The sequence below is a fragment of the Synchiropus splendidus genome, chromosome 14, assembly GCF_027744825.2.
Source record: "Synchiropus splendidus isolate RoL2022-P1 chromosome 14, RoL_Sspl_1.0, whole genome shotgun sequence".
Taxonomy (NCBI): Eukaryota; Metazoa; Chordata; class Actinopteri; order Syngnathiformes; family Callionymidae; genus Synchiropus; species Synchiropus splendidus.
Window position 1 is genome coordinate 8761799 of NC_071347.1, and position 17329 is coordinate 8779127.

A 17329-nucleotide genomic window follows, 5' to 3' on the forward strand; every position below is an offset into this window, starting at 1 on the left:
TACATCAAGTTACAACACACTTTGTACCAGTGTCGGAGCTTGTTATTTCATGCGCTTAAAACCTCTACACCCGGAGAAGCTTATAAAATAAGCCTCTTCACTCGCTGAGCTGGAGGTGTTTGCCATGTGTTCATTAAACTGCTTGTTGAGTCAGTGGCAGTTTCATACAGTCTACTATTCTGTTCCCTTATGTATCTATTAGGTCTATTTGGCTTCACAGGTTTGATTGTTCTGATCTAATACGGCGCTCTCCATATTCTCTGCCTTTCATCTCATCTTTTATTATTTTTTTATTACCCTCCCTCATTTTGATTTGGTCCTGTCACTTACTTCCTGTCTCGTTCTGAGGAAAACCTTCTGCACAATGGATAATAAATCAGATTTATTCTCCAACAATGGAATATTTCCTGACCCCGGGAGGTGTTGCCAAATTCACCCCCCTGAGGCACAATCTCATCTTCTGCCTCGCATTCAGACTCTCCCTCCTTCTATCTTCTCACCAGTTACACAACAACTTTGCACTGAAATTGATGGCCCCACTTAAAATTGGTTTCATTTAAATTCCAAAATGAGTTTGAAATTAGGGTCAGTGCCACCAACAGTGACAGGGTCTGAACAACTTTAGCGTGACCTGGAGTCCAGAGTGGCCCTTTAACTTGGTTCTGTAGTACAAATCTCCCTTTGTGTATGATGATATCACGTATTGTTTTCTTTCAGATAGAAATTTGGAATGTGTGTCTACTATTAAAGCAAGTTTAAATAAAAAAAAAGCTGAATTGTTGTTAGGACACAGCAGTTTTTTGTTTATTACAAAGTTAGCCGACACACACATATATATATTGAACTTCTGCTCGTAAAAAAGAATCTTCCATTTGGTCCATGTCTCTGAGGGGTGACTCCCTTGAGACTCTTATGAGCTGTCTCTAAATCCTGCAGGCAAGTCCGCACACTCTTTCTTTGGTGTCCCTTTTCTCCTTTGTGAGTCTATTTGGTTTTCAAATGGACCTGCAAATATATAGTGAGACTGCTGACCCGGAGAGGCAGGACCTGCCATCTGCTATAAAATCTGTGTGGAGGTGCGAAAGAAAGTTGGAGGCAACAAAAAAGCTTGTGAATATAAACTTCTGAGTTATTGTCGGTTATACAGCATCTGTTGGCACAACCACTGTAAAAGCCAATTACCTGTAAAACTCTTGCCATTTAAGGCTGCGTGGCACAGGTACAACCTTTCTGAAAAACAGCATATGGCTGAGGATTAGGGGAACTATGGTGAAGAATCTTTCCTCTGAGTTTAACAGGCATGATCCGGGGTTTGATTGATTCAGTGCCCTGGGCTTTACTTTATCAATCCATTAGAGCGCTCGCTGCAACATGGCACTCATCCAGACACGGGCATTTACATCCCGTAGTAGGACCACAGACACCAGCAAGGTCGGCAGGTTGGGCAGAAGCGAAGGGAACGTGTATTACTCTGTCGCTGCACTTGTGGCAGCACGGCCTGCGGCGGAGGGAAAGTGCACTTTCATTTATTGCCATGGGAGGATTTGAGTGGAATTTGAATGTCAAAAGTCAAGAGTGATATCTAAAATAGGGAGTAGATACACTTGTTTTTCTTTGTGTCTTGAGGCTGAAGAAGACGGTGCAATTTAAGCCAGTCATTTATTCATTTCTCCTGCTTATTTTCTTGAAGGGGTTGCTTTATTTGGGTAAGAGGTGGGGCATCATCGAAAGGCAACCGCTCACACAGTTTAAAGTCACCAATTTACTCTGTGTGCCTCAGAATGAAAGTCTGTACTCTGAGAACTGTGACAGAGTACCATTACGTAGGAATCGCAATTACAAAAACAGAATCGCAATTCCGAAAACAAAATCGCAATCTCCAAAACGAAAATACATTTACAAAAACAGAATCGCAATTACAAAAATAAAATCAGAATCCCCAAAAAAGAAACACAATTACGAAAACGGAATCACAATAACTTTGATGCAAACCGTAGGAAGGGGGGAACCTGCTGTTTTGTAAAATGTGTTTCTGCTTTGCGATTTTGATTTTGTGATTCCGTTTTTGTAAGTGTGCTTTTTGGTTTGTGGTCCTACTTTTCTTTTGTGCTGTCTTTTGCCCTGCGGGGCCACCGTATGTTTTCCCTCCTGCATGACTTTCCGAAAGTTGGAAGTCTGAATTTTGCGTGCACCTTTGTGAATACTTGGATATTCCAAGTATATACTTGTTTATACCCAGAGACGTGCAGGTCGGATCAGAGCCGACCCTTCTCACCCTGGTCATGGACTGTTTCTTCCTCTTCCCTCTGGCAGGAAGCTACGGTCCATCCAGACCAAAACCTCCCGTCACAGGAAGTCGTGAGCAGCCTTTGTTGTTTATTTTATTTTATTTTATTTTTTTGTCAGCACTTTATTCCAAAGCACTTTCCCAGTTGGTGGGCTCCCCACTGACCATGGCAATAAATTTGATTCTGATTCTAATGATATCAGAATCAAGATATGAGTTGGGTGATATACAATATTATTTCAGAGTCAGTTCAGAATGCCTCCACAAACGCAATTGAAAACTCAAAATGTCAACTTGCAAAGCAGACGTCCGATTTCTGCGTCACTCTGGGATGCAGAACTCCACTTAAAATAGTCAAAAGAAGAGAATAACTAGCTACCAAAAAGGAAAGAAGTAGAAAATGTACCAGAACAGGATGTGGACTGGAAAAATGGGGGAGGGTTGTGTTGAGAATAGAAGGTTCACTCCATAGAGTTGCTTCAAGCTACACTTGAACCAGCCATGGTGTCTATCATTTATTCAGACCTAAATAACAGCAGCTGAGTTCCGGCATCTACAGTATGGCCAACAGCATGGATGCCACACGCCAGCAATGTGTTGTCCTGATGACACCCCACAAAATAAACTCTTAAACAAGATATGTTTTTTGAACCTGACAAACAGCTGAAAGAGCTCTTCCCTCTCAGCGTAGACAATAAGCCTGAAGTGGACAATTCCTTATGTCATGGGGATTCTTCAGGGGGCTTCAGAATACAAGTAATGACACCCCAGGCCATTGACTTTAAAGTGCTGCGAGTCAGATCAGTTACACTGAAAGACTCATGTCACTGTTGTCAAGACAAAGTGTTTCCCCCCCACGTGCACAGAATGAAATCACTGCCACTTGTAATTTAACTTAACCTGATGCAGTTTCAACACGATCCTCAGGGCGTATTGCGGAATCTAATCATCTTTATTGCGATAATTGGTGTGATAGTTAATACTTCTTTCGCGCCTAATGAAGTGAGCAAATAAAGATAAAACAAGATGGAATCATTAGTAGTGTTTTTTGACTTCTCACCAACTGTAATTACACATAACCTGCTTCCTTGACGTCTACGCCGCATTAGAAATTCAACTGCCAGTTATTGCAAGTGAATGGATTGAAATGATACATTTGTTTATTGAGTTCAGTCGGCTTGTTTTCAAAGGATGAAGCTCATTGGCACAAGTGTTCAGCAGAGAAGTTATTCAGCGTGTTTCATCGTGGCTTGGTTAAATTATTGCTTTTTTTTTATGTTTGTTTGTGCCGCGATAGCACAGGAATGGACTGGTGACCTGCTCAGTGTGTCTCACATGACCTGATCCTGCACCTGATCTCATGAAACAAGAGTATGTGACAAGCACCTCTAAATGAAAACCAAACAAACTGAAGTCGTTTCACTCTTGAGATCAATTAATAATGATGATTTCCTCCCAGCTGGCAGCTGATATCTTCTCCACTTTGAACAGACACATTTAGAGACATGGCCAAATATCAGCTCCTCCATGACAGAACATTTCGCACTTGCTCGGGAAGCTCTGGGGACTGAAGTGAGTCTTAATAGAAAGTTATTTCTTAAGAAGCTCGTGCACTTTTTAGATTTTTGTCTGATTCAATCTTTTCTAAAAAAAAAAAAAAGACAGATGAAGGAATGAGGACCAAGCTGAGGTAAATACAAATCAAATATGAAATAAAATACAGATAAATATTCCGACATTTATTTCAGAATCAAGGCAATCCACCCATTCCATTGTTTTCTCATGTTTTGGAGACATTTCTCTGAAAACACACAACATCCAAAATGACTTTAAAAAAAAACACACCGTCGACAGATTTGTCACGTCTCAAATCTGTTAAGCAGCCACTTACCAGTAAAATGATGAGCTCAGCGAAGCAGAACATACTCTCAGGACGTTTTCTGAGGAAACAAAAGACAATCTCCTTCTTTGTGTTTTGACATTTCCACTCAGGGGTGCTGCACCAAAGCAACAGAAAGGGAGGATAACACAATTGTTGGTTGTCAGTCAAATAAGAGTGCATCCACAACTGCAGTTTACAATTTTAAATACTTTGAATTTAAATTGTAAATCACTGTACTAGGTTGATGGTCTGGGGGGGTCAATACAATGTCAAAAAGATATAGAAATACACTTCTGTTTAACACATGCTTTTTACTTTCCAAGTAGTTTCTGATTCTTTTTTTTCAAATGTTTTTAAAATGTGAATTTTGACCCACATATTTGTATTGCCGCCTATATATTAATTCATATTCAGCATCTAGGAAATGGTCTCATTTCACAAAATGACACAGACAGTATCAATAATCCGATAAATAAGAACATGAACTAATTTTTTCCTTCATGATGTGATCATATTTTTCATGCTATCCTTCACTGATCATAACATGAACTGAATATCACAATAGTCTATGAAACAGTTGCAGAGTATTTCATTTCTTTTCTCTCTTGAGCTTGTATTGTTTGTATACATTATACATTCCCTCTGTGAAATCCCTGTTGTCGTGGCAAACGGACGGCGGTCGTATTTATTGTTCCAAGCCTTCCAAGGGCAACGGAGCCGGACTGCTGGAGAATAATCTATCCACCTCCGCGTCAGGGTTTGAGCCCTCAGCTGGGAAGCCGTCTAGAATCTGATTCCCAATTTATGATCTGCTTTTGTCAGGATCAAATGGGATTGGATGTATTTGGGATCTGAAAATGTAGTTTCCTAGTCCTCCACAAATCAGGTTAGCAGCTGACACTCTGATGATCCATCAAAGAAATTCAATTCCAGTGTCTTTGAGAATCTTTTTCAAATTGACTTTGTCAAAGCAAAATGCCCAGTCGTGTTGACTTATGAGACCTGAAGTCCTTTAAGAGGAGATTTATTCTGGGGAAAATTCAGTTTCATCAGGCATGAAAATGTTGGTATGTTTCATTCACTTCGATGAAAAGTGAAAGCTGTGCAGACCTGCCTTTTCGAATTTAGGGGGAGCATCTACCAAATATTAAAGTGGTTTTGATGGTCAGCAAGCTCCAGTTCTCCCCGTAACTCTGAACAGAACTAAGCAGTGGTTTACTGCCAATGGATAATATCATATAATATAATATCATATCATATCATATCATATAGCTAAGATTTGCACAAAGATGGTCATGCTGCATTTAGGGAAACTGTGCTTTCCCTGAATATCTTCCAATCACTCCAGTTTCCTCCCACAGTCCAAAAAGCAAAGGAAAGTGATTGATAAATCTAGATTGTGTAGCCGTAAATGGCTGTTCATTGTGTCCCCCGCCTTTTGCCAGAAATGACTGGGACCGGAGCAGTGAAAAAAGTAGCATAACTAAATAAATAAACAGATAAATAAAAAAGAAGCAGAAGTTGTTTACATCGTCGATAGCTGTGTTTCAAGTCAGCCACAAAAGCCACCTCCAGTTGATGGAAAAACAAGCACAGTCTCACTATCTTAAAACCCTCGTAAGACGTGACACTGAAAATCCTTACAATGTCAGAAAAGGTATTGTTATCTTTGTTCATTTGGATCTGTAGCAACAAAGTGAAGGGAGATGAGGGGAAACGCTCAAAGAGCAGTGTGCATTGTACTGTACTGTACAACCTTCCTGGTCCTCCTTAACGGTCTACCTTAAAAGGCGGAGTCATCCTCTGAGAGGGAGCGATGGCATTGCAAGTCACACGTCACTACATGATAGCGATTTCCCAGCGTAAGCGCTCGCAGCATTAGGAGCCCCATTGTTCCTAAAGCGAAAGTACCCCTCCCTGCTCGGCCCATTTCTGCTGACTGCAATATACCCTGACTCAAGTTAGTAAACACGTTGTGCTGCAACTGTTCCAGGAGCTCTCTCTAGAATATTTGTGTGCAATATGTACGCGGAACACCACTGATGAAAAGTGGCTTTGATCCAATGATGTCAAGGAAATGAAGCGATCTGTACTTATAAGGAACGGTCGCGAACCACCGGGCTCAGTGATGTTTAATTCTCTCTCTCGCACGCCTCCTTCTTGTCCGCACCTGTCTCCAGCACTCGAGCAGCCCAGCAGGTGTGGCCAAGGTTCAGTAGCTAGGGCCAGCAACCAGATGGTCCTTGCCAGGCAGTGGCGCGCAAGTGATCCATAGCTGGCTCCAGATTGTAGGGCCGGAAGCCTCCTCCTGATGGATTCCATCTCCCTTGCCCTGGATTTCTGGCTCCACATGGCCATGATCCGGGCTTGTCTGGGTTCAGCGAATCCATGCCAAGGTGTGTGCGCTGACATTTGGAGGAAGAGGAAGAAGGAGTTTGAAGAGGAAGATTAGATGTAGAAGCTCAAGGACGGTGGATGAAATGTCAGAGAAGTGCCAGACTGTTGAGCTGGAGTGTTCACAAATGACATACGTTCTGAGAGGGAGAAAAAAACACACACACATCCACTCGGTGGCAGGCAGAAATAGAATTCATTGAATGAATTGTGAGGCAATTATGGAGATCATTCATGCAGAGACGTGATCGACTGGCACCCTACGGAGCATGTAGATATCTGAGCACCGACACTCACTCCTCAGGTTAGAAAGTGAGCCATAGAAATAATCATCATGTTTGATACCAACAAATTGAACTCAGTTCTTAAGAACCTTTTTTGAGGGTTGTCACAGGTGATGAGCGTGGTGTCTTGACTTGGGCTGGTCGACTTGGCTCCAGGAATAATCATAACTTTATCACGTTTTGAAGTCAAGGAGCAATGCGGCTCGACGGGTGAAGCTGACTGACGGGATCTGAGGTGATGCCTTGTGAACTGTTTTCAATGTGAATGAACGAAGCGCTGCTGCTCTTTTTAAACACAGAGGGCCAATGCTGCCTGTTCTTTATGGTTCTGCATGTTTCAATGAGGACTTGATGATCATTTCATTTTGCATAAAAGGCAATTCAAATGCCTCGGCAGTCGTGGTAAAATGCTGCCTGAATCACTTCTGCTCATGTAGCTGACAAGATAAGAGCATTGTTGATCGGGTTGTCTGCAAGAAGATTTCACCATTTTTGGTGTTTATAAGACAAACTAAACTTCATAGAACTCAAGGGTTTTTGAACATTATCAAGCTGAGTCAAGAGGGAGGAGACATTTGGCTGTATATGGAAGACTATTATTAAAGGCAGTTAGTCAATATTTCGGAACAAAATTTTGAGTAATTGAAAGGTTTTAGCTTTTATTATATCAGGTGATTTTATTTTAGGGTTTGCAAAACTGTTTTTTAACAGCATCCATCTCATTTTGGAGAAGGGTTTTCCAGTGAGACAGCATTGCAAAAATGTATTATTTTTAATCTTAGTGGTTTATACAACCACATCATCAAGGACGCATCGCGGGGGCAGCAGCCAAAGTTAAAAGCCCAAACATTCCTCACCTTCTAACCATCCTTTAAGGAAAACACTGAGGCGTTCAGGAGGTGTCATGATAAGATGCTGGAGACTGTTGGTGCAGAGGAACAGCAGTTCTCCTCGCATTCCGCTTTCACCTTCCCTGCAGAAAACCATCAAGGCGTCCTCCTCCATTTCCATCTCTATCTGATGCGGCCAGTATTCTTAAGGTGCTATTGATTTCTACCAGAGGTGACATTTACTATGTGCTCCGCCACCTTGCTGGCTTGTGGCACTTCAGCCCAGTCCGACATCTTCACATTCAGGTGATGAAACACACTTGCTGTACTGACATTATTGTGCCATTATAGTGAGGTGTTTTTCATAGACACCAGTTCAAGCAGAGCATGCAAACTACATCCAAGCTATAACTCACTTTCTCAGCCATTGTCCAAGCCAGTATGGATTGTACAGTCCATGGACTTTGAAAACCCAGATATTCACCTCCCTTATGTTGTTGGTGAGTGAACATTTTTTACATCGGGCTGCAGATTTGTCGAGATAAAAGCTACCTTGGAATGAAAACACATATTGAACATTTCTCTATTTCATTTAGAGAGCTTCTATAAACTATAACGACCTTCACGCCGAGAGGTTGTCAAGGCCGCGTTGTTTATTCCTCCCCGAAACAAATCAATGTAGAAGCAGTCCATTCCTAGCTGTCTCTGCTTTTGGTGTCTTTCTTTTAGCATTCTTTTTATTTTCAACCTGAGCTATTTATGTGGTGATCCTGACCTGAAGTAAGTCAGATGCTTTTTTGTTGTATACAAAAGCTCTTAGTTCAATTTAGTTGATGAAACAATCTGGAAATTCTGTTTCAAAGACACATCGCAACCCAAGTTCCCATTCCTGGCTTCCATCCACCAGTCATTGGCTTTTGCACCACCAATCAGCAGTAACCACCTGTTCTGGAGGCCTTAAAGCCCGATTTGGGGCTCTCCTCCTGGTGGCTCAGACACTTCACCTGAGTGTGTTGGTCACTGTCATTTCTGTAGTATTAGTAACTTGTTTAGACCTTTGATATTTAATATTACTTTTTTTTTCTTTGTTCAATTATTACAGATGCTAGTTTATCGATAAAAAATGAATGTAGAGTGTCTGCTGCAGGTGCGCTGTTCCTCTATGTGTGTGGCCGCTGCATGTGGGAGGGGTTGCAGAGTGAGTGAGGTCTCTCCAGAAGTGAAGAGGTGCCCGGTGCGTGTCCAGCTCTGAATGTGCGCTTCTGTGCAGTTTGGCTGTGACAAAGTCATAAACCAAGTCACGCTCTGTCCGAGACTCGCCTCATCCCTGTCCCAGCTCCAGCCCACAACAGGACATCAAACCCTGGAGTGAGCTCCAGCCTCGGAGGTGTGGAGAGCGAGCACCTCCCCTGTGACACTCTACCACGGTCCAGTGTGGAGACAGGAAAGGTTTAACACCTCAATATGAAGAAGAAACAGTCAGTAAATGGAGCAACGGGACACGCCTGCATACAGAGGCTGCGTTATACACAATAACAAGGCGGGTCATGGGTCAGCTGATCGGTCCGTGCACGTTATGTTTTTTCTGGCTTTTTCGGGGGTGTTCGAGTTCTGGATTTTCATTCGAAATCTGAAGGAAAAAAATTTTTTGTTCGAACTCCGATTTGTTCGAATTCCGGGACGTTCGAAAACTGAGGTACCACTGTATATAAATATATATATATATATATATATATATATATATATATATATATATATATATATATATATATATATATATATCAACGAGTAAGGTGTGGGATTCCTGTTAAAAACATCCTGGTTTAAAGTTATTTTAAATCTGGTACTTTTTGTTTTTGTTTAAACATGAGAGGATCGGGCGACCGCCAGATGTTTGACCTCCTCCTCCGCATGTGTGTTGGGAAAAGTGGAAGTTTGAGTATCTCCTAAAGTACAGTATGCTAGTTTCACATTTTGAAACTTTTGATTTACTTTGAAATTAGTGCCCCTTGTGCACTCAGCTGTCGCAACACTGAAGACGCTCTACATCTGTTTAATTGTACTCTGGTACTGCAAATGTAATAGTAGTTTGCTGTACGTCGGTGCCAAGGGCCCAATTCGTTCTTTATATATATATATATATATATATATATTTTTTTTTTTTTTTTGTTTTTGTTTTGTTTTGTTTTTTTCCTTCCTCCAGTGACCCATCTTGCCAGGTGTTCGTGGTTCTCCTAGTGACCTCCCTCCACTAATCATTGCCACCAGTTTTTGATTACTTTGATAGTTTTGTAATATTAAGTTATAAATCAGTTTAAGCTTTTGCACTTCATCAGCAGAAGGATTCATTTAATGTCTTCATCTGAAAGAATTCCTTTTTGATGTACTAAAAACAGCGTCATTTCCATTCCGAAAATGAGATGGAAATGCAGTAACCAGATGACAAATGTATCTTCCCACGCTAGCTATTTATGAAATCCAATCCCCACTACTCTTTAAAGTCACTCCAGGAAAAAAAAAAAGCACCAATTATGCTTTATGTTTTCTGATCATTTCATCTCTCCATAAAACATAATCTTCTCCCTGGTGGTTCCGCTGATGTGTTTCAACCTTCGTTCACACACACACGTTCCTCTACAGACCTCTATTAACTATGACTACAGTGAAAGAACTAAAAAAAAAACTAATGAAACTACAGACTCAAAAGTCAGTTCTCAACATTGCCGATATTAAGTCAACAAATGACGGAGAATATGTTGCAGCACTTACGTCTGGGACCGGTTCCGAACAACCGGTCGTACGTCATATTCAAAATAGCTGACGAGAGAGTTGTAGCTGCTACTATAGTGGTAGATCACTGTGTGAGAGTGAGATGCTGGGATACTGTGCTGCTGTAACTGTTGTACGTGATGCCAGGCTGCTACGTGCTGCGGTGCCAGACATTGAATAAAAAAATTAGTATCTGCTGGCCGTGGTCGTAAGTACAGGTGGACGTAAGTCGAGCAGGTCGGATGTTACTTGTATATCATGATGGTCAAAATCGTCCACCCTTGTTATATATGCCTTTTTTTAATTTGAGTTTTGGTAACTATCCCTCTTATAATCAAATGCTATTGCAGTATCTAAGACCCAGTTTTCACCAGATGATCCTGTGTTGTGTTACGGGGGTGCAGCACATATGCCACCATTTTAACCAATATGCAAGGCTACTATTTCTGTTGGAGCCTCGCACATAAATACATGAATTCAGTTGAGCATAGCACAAGAAAGTGAGGAAGTGGAGCTGAGCCACAAAATAAAAGCATCTGGAAACTTATTAAAGTTAAACTGAGCATATAACTGCAGATTTTGCTGAAAAATAGCTATTAAGTGTTACGAGCAATTATTCTTTAGGGCTTTTTTTTATATGTTGTCATCTTCTGCTGGTGTCATTTGAGCATGAAACTAGGAATATACATTGACAGCTGGCAACAACAATATCAGTCTGACACAAAATATCATTGTATTCTGCAGTGAAATGCATAGCTCTCACTATTTCAGCAAGGACAAGATAACATTGAAACAGCCGTGACTTCATCTTCAAAATGAAACAGGAAGTGTACGTAAGCAACACGAGCAGGGAACCCGAAATATCACACATGGGCTTTAGTCCAATAAACATGCCTTCATGTTCAATGGCCTGTTGGGAAATATCACACTGCTGTTATTGAATAATATTGTGCCTTTAAATGATTCCTTTATGGCATTAAAGCTACAACATTCCTTTTTTAATGGTTGTGTCGATGATTCATGTCAGATGATGCACTGCACTTTACAGTGTTCAGAGTATTCCGCATGTACTCAGCCCTGTAGAGATGCTGCAAGACAATAACATCAGCCCTTCATCAAAACCCTCTTTTTAAAAATTATTTATTTACTGGTATCTTTAATAAGGGTTGAGGATAACGCAAACAGTTCCGTCAAAACTCCCAGTTAGGTGGTGGCCTTCTGTCCCCTAATGTAAATGGAATCTGGGCGGGTTTTCTTTTCTTTTTAACTATAAACTTTTTGTGAAATTCGCAGTACATCAAACGTCAGCTTCAATCCTGTCAGTGTGAGGAAGTGTGTAATTCAGCCAACTCTCATATCACTAACCTCAGCACCCGTAGGAATAAATGGAACTAAGCACCATTTCCCTTCAGCGGAGGATCATTTGTCTTGCTGACATCTGAGGACAGTTTTGGAGTGATATTTTACCTCTTCTGCGAACAATGATGAGGAACACCCTCCCCAAAGTTTCAGTTCGGCTGAAGCACTTTCCACTGAACACGCAATTTCACACCTAAATTTGCTTTTGCTCTTTTGAAGGGCCGACAACATTAACATGGCATTGAGCAAGCAACTTCTTGTGTTGTTCTGTCACATTGTGCTGGCTTGAAATCACTCGTATGGAAAACTTGGAATAAAGTCACCCCACATCATGAAGGTAGTTGAAGCCCATTTTTAAAGTAGCTCATCCTTAAAATAGGCACCTGGCAACAGGCATATGTTTCACTGTAGTTCAAGATCACTGCAGTTCTGTGCATTTATAAATGTAGTTTTGATGCTCAGTATGTTTATGTGATACATATCACATAGAGGGTCACTCAGATAGGAAAATGGTGCTCCTCCAACCAGTATGGATGAATTAAACAAACACTGTTCAAACAACCTGTGCAATTGTTTTCAATGCGTGGAGGCAAAAGTCAGTTTTTAAAAACGTCTTTGGTATTTTACATTCAGCACTATACAGTATGTCTGTCTTTGCCTTTGTTCAAGTCATTTTAAAGACAAATCTTTGTGCAATTAATTGGGTATCATGTTCTCTTTTTAAGGTTCTGACTTCTGGCTGCCATTGTACAGACACTGTATAAATGAATCATTTTTATTATCACTGTTTTGGGATTGACTCTTATGGTGTTTTATACACCATGTTTTATACCAACCAATCTTTCAGAGTTGTTAATCCGCAGAGTAATTACGCCATAAATGTACTTGCAGTGTTTGTATGCACATGTATTGAGAGAATACTCTTCATTTGTACTACCCAACATCCCGTGTAACAAAATGCCAGGATGCATGGATTTTATTGAAGACTGTATGGGCACCTGTCGTGTCTCTGTAGTGTCTGTGCTGTTTTGCCACAGTGGCCAATGTTGACGTGAGAATGGATGGTGGGTTGACATCAGTTTTATAGACCAGGTGCCCTGATAAGTTGATAAGAAATTGAGGTTGCTATCCGAAAGCCCATCCGACAAAATACAGAGTTTGGAGTAAAATGCAGCATGATGCTGCAAATGTTGGTGTCTTATTTATGAATAATTTTTTGTGTTCTTAGTTTATTTTCTTTTCATTACAGAACTTATCACTATGCATAATTCTGCGTCATCAATGAACCTTATCGTGTTTTAGGACTGTGGGAGGAAACCTGAGTGCCCGTTGGATAAAATATTAGCTTTTTACTACCTTTAACATGAAAGAGAACTGTAGACTGTTGTGGCAGGAAGAGAATATCAATCCCGAGGCCTGATACGAGAGGACTGCGCCACTCGTGAATGATGGAGCCATGCGAGAGCGGGATGACGTGAGCATTGTTGAGTTCAGTGTAAACAGCCTGAACGACATAATGATGGGTATTATGGTGGTCTGACAGTGTACACAGTGATCTCTCTTCATCAGGCTGTGAGCGTTCTTTTTCTTTCATGTTTTTCATGATCAATTTTCGCCCTGACGTTTCTTTTCTTCCCTGTGCTGCAGATCGTCCATATAAATGGCCGGCGTGATGGAAGCCATGAGGGATGTTTACCTGGTTTCCAGCTGAAAAAATACCAGGTGATTTACACCGGACCTTTCCGGAAAGGCCAGCCACTCGTAAAAGGTAAGTGTTCTGTTGCTTCCCTTTGAAGATGTTTTTTTCCAAGATGTTTTTTTTTGTCCATTTAATTCTATACATCTGCATCTGACCCACAAAGATGTGAATACATGTGTGTTTCTGCGTGTAACCTGGAGATAAGATGAGCTGCTGTAAGTGGATGGAAAGGAAGGCCACAGGACAATATGCTGCTTGACAAAGAAACCTTTGTTTCAATGGCACAACACACAACTTAACTGAGGATGGCCTTGCTTCATAGACATAAGGTCTTGGTCAATGTGCACCCTAAAACTAGATTCCTTGAGTTAGAGCACAAGTTCTCCCACATAATAGGTACTTGTGAGGTGCTCTCACTGAGTAGCATATGTGCTCATATGTATTTATACCTGTCCATATGTGCATACATACATGAATAGATATTGAGTTAAGCCAGAGCTATACAGAGATATACAGAAGTACTTTGTACTGGTCAAGAATGAATATATAAACAGAGTTGTTTGCTGCAGTCAGACCATCTCACAGGTCACAATAATTCATTTCTTGCACTAATGTGGGAAACACTGTAGTTTTGAGGAGGAGTACGGAGCTTCCTGCCATGCAGATGATCCTTCATGCATATTTGATTTGCTCTTGCTTGCACGGAACTGGAATGTACTCCAATTGAGAATGAATTATGAATGTATCATTAAGTAATAATTAGGATAGAATGAAGTCTTTTTGTAACTTTTATTCCTCAATCGGCTACCCGGCGTTGCTGCGAATTATTTTTAGACTTTGCAAAGAATTTGTGAACTTGATGAGATTGAAGTTTTTTTTTTTTTTTTATCCTTGGACAATAATGATGGCAGACACTTACATAATATTACAGTATTAAAGCTCTAGACCTCAGTTCAGTGATGTCAAAACTTTCCCCAAACTGAAGAACGCAGATTCAGTTTTTTCGAGGTGAACTCAAAGACACGTTTAACATGACAATGTTATTAGAGTTTCCAGTGTTGCAGTGCATTATGGGATTGACATTATTATGTTGTCAACATCTTCCTATAAGTTGCTTGGTGGTGGAGGTGTGTGTGGGTGCGTCTGCATGGGGTGGGTGTGCATCTTTTGCTTATTTTTTTAATAGTATGTATCAATACTTGCCTAGAGTTCATCCTGAAGCTCGTGCGGATGAAGTAGATGCATGAAAGGGTGCGTGCACATATGGATCCCACATCAGCCAAGCTGTTGCTGTTCCTGGACCACCCCTATCCACGCCGGCATTTATGCATGCAAATTAGCCTTTCTCAAAGAGGAACTCTCAATAGACGAGAGGAAAAATTATTTGATGAAACGTAAAATGACTTGCTGAAACATATTGCTTTATTGCTCCTTCTTTGACTCTGGGCTTTAGTGTGCCGTGGCTGAACGTTTCAAAAACATGTTTAACATTATATCAAATGTTTACAACAATTTACGTTTAGATTTATCGATGTTGTTTTACAACACTATAACCAGACTTGGTTACACGCCGTCTTCAACAAGTCAACCTGGTCATCTCATATGTTGACTAGTCGATGAATTCTTTAAGTAGTAGTCGTGACTAGTTGACTTTACCGTTCATCGGTTCGGTGGTCATCTGTTTCAGATGTGCGCATCTTGTGCACTAGGGTTGAGCGATATGGACAAAAAAAGTTATCACGATAAATGTAGTAATTTCGGCGACAACGATAATTATCACGATAAATCCATTTTCATTCTATTCCATGTGTTGTACACACTACAGTCTCTCTTGACACTGTTTCTTGATGAAAATTATTACTGGAGTTTTTGGAGTTTACTGGAGTTAATTGAGCCGTCATTCATCATCATATTAAATGATAGTCACATTCTATTCTCCAAATCATGATACCAACTGTCAGTGTGAAAAACCTTTTCACAATTCTCTCTCCTAAAATGTTTTTTTTCCCTGCCTTATTGAAGATGTCACTAATACTATGACCGCTTTAGAATTTGTTGATGGTCCCTAACTGACGCTGGGTCGTAGCATCAGTGCTGCCTGTGAGAGTGTGTCTGCGATCAGTGAACCCTAATGGGGACGCGGAAGTGGATGTTGCTGCCAATAACGGAGCGGAGCTCTGTCCAATATCCAACTATATTCATCGTATTTCGCCGAGACGCCAGCGCAGCAGGAGACCTGCATGTGTCGATGTGAACAAAGGCAGACGGCTGCGTGAGAGAACCTATGAGGACCACTCCATCTAACAAAATAAACACAGATCCAGAGACTCAGAGTCGACCAGAAATAAGTTTAAAACTACCATCGTGAACCAAAGTCCACCACAGTCTCCACAACTGTCACATACAGGTGTCGGCTGTCAAACGCCGCGGAGCCGGAGAGCGCAGCGCACCGTCGCAGAATTGTCATCGTGGAGATTGCGTTTGGCTGTATATCGTGTACGATAAATTATCACCCTTCCCTATTGTGCACACTTACAACTCAATGTCGCCAATGGAATTGAGTTCACTCTGGCAACCCTCACTCTCATTGGTGAAAGTCGACTTTTGTTTCCACTTCGGTCAAAAAAAGGCAGCCTTCCGTGTTGCATGTTGACGCATAGGCCTTTTAATGGGCTAAACCAACCTGACTGGGTCAAGAGGGGATGGACACTGTTGCCATTTTGCTGATCATGTCCATTCCTCCGTCATTCTAAAACGCCATGAATGAATGTTCATTGTTTTAAGAAGCCCCAGGAGCTCTTCATTTAACCGCCTTCAAACTGCAATCAAAAAGAAAGCATCACTAAAAACTCATTAATGGGAGAAACACGTTAAAACTTATTGAATTAATAGCGGTGAACTATTAAAAGACTTCAATGGTGATCGTGAGCCAAATTTGATCAGGAAATCACACAGTGATGTCTGCTGGCAAACCGTCTGCTCCTCGGCACTTGTGAGTTATGGCTGACAGCTTGTCACCCCACGGGGAGCGACATGCTGCAGCCAACTACCGTTTGCTTTATGACATAGCAAATAAAGTTCTCACCAATTAATTCCCCTCATAATTCAGCCATCTTGGCGTCAACTGTTGTTGTTTTACAATATGATAATTTACGCCTTGGACTGTAAATTAAAAACATGAATAATTCATCGACCTTTTTCCAGTACAACAAAAGTTTTTCTCGGCAGCTTTTGAATTATTGCATCAATCTTTTTTCCGCCACACGTCTCTCATTCAGGGACCCAGGGGAGTGAAAATATTCCCTTGGTTATGATTGTTTGTCAGGGAGTCAGGTCCACACGATGCACCTAACAACCTGTAGTCGACAATATTTGTTTCCTGTTATGGCCTTATATTAATGTCATTTATCATTTTTAAGCAGGTGCTGAGGAGATTGAGAGTTTTCCAGAAGTGGCTTAATCTTAAAGAATAGAAAAATGATCCAATAACGGGTTGGGTTATTTTGTTGGATATAGGCACCAAGTAATGATGGGCGAATGTGGTTTCAGGCTCAGTTGGTGGCGCTATTCGTAAAAAAATGATGCCTTTGTCAAATGTGTGCCTAAATTATAGAGCAGAGAATTGTTGTCTTGGTAACCAGGGACACTGTTCGTGCCACCACAGTATTACCAGCAAAGACAATGATAAAGGTTTTATTCAAAACCCAAAGAACCAAATAAAAAAAATTAATAAAAAAAAGACAAGTACACTCAGGAAACAACTGACGCTGGCGAGTCCGCTTCATGAAACACCCCTCATTCTCACAGCTCAGTCAGTGGCAAAGT

The 17329-nt window shown here is 41.0% G+C and overlaps 1 protein-coding gene across 1 annotated transcript in view; it reads left to right on the top strand.

Moving 5' to 3' along the window:
- Positions 1-17329, top strand: part of cdh13 (cadherin 13, H-cadherin (heart)) — a 290131-nt gene that overhangs the window by 62553 nt on the left and 210249 nt on the right. Inside the window, exon 2 of the mRNA XM_053884926.1 lies at positions 13453-13573. Within this exon, the coding sequence (XP_053740901.1) occupies positions 13453-13573 (121 nt within the window). The remainder of the gene's footprint in view (positions 1-13452; positions 13574-17329) is intronic.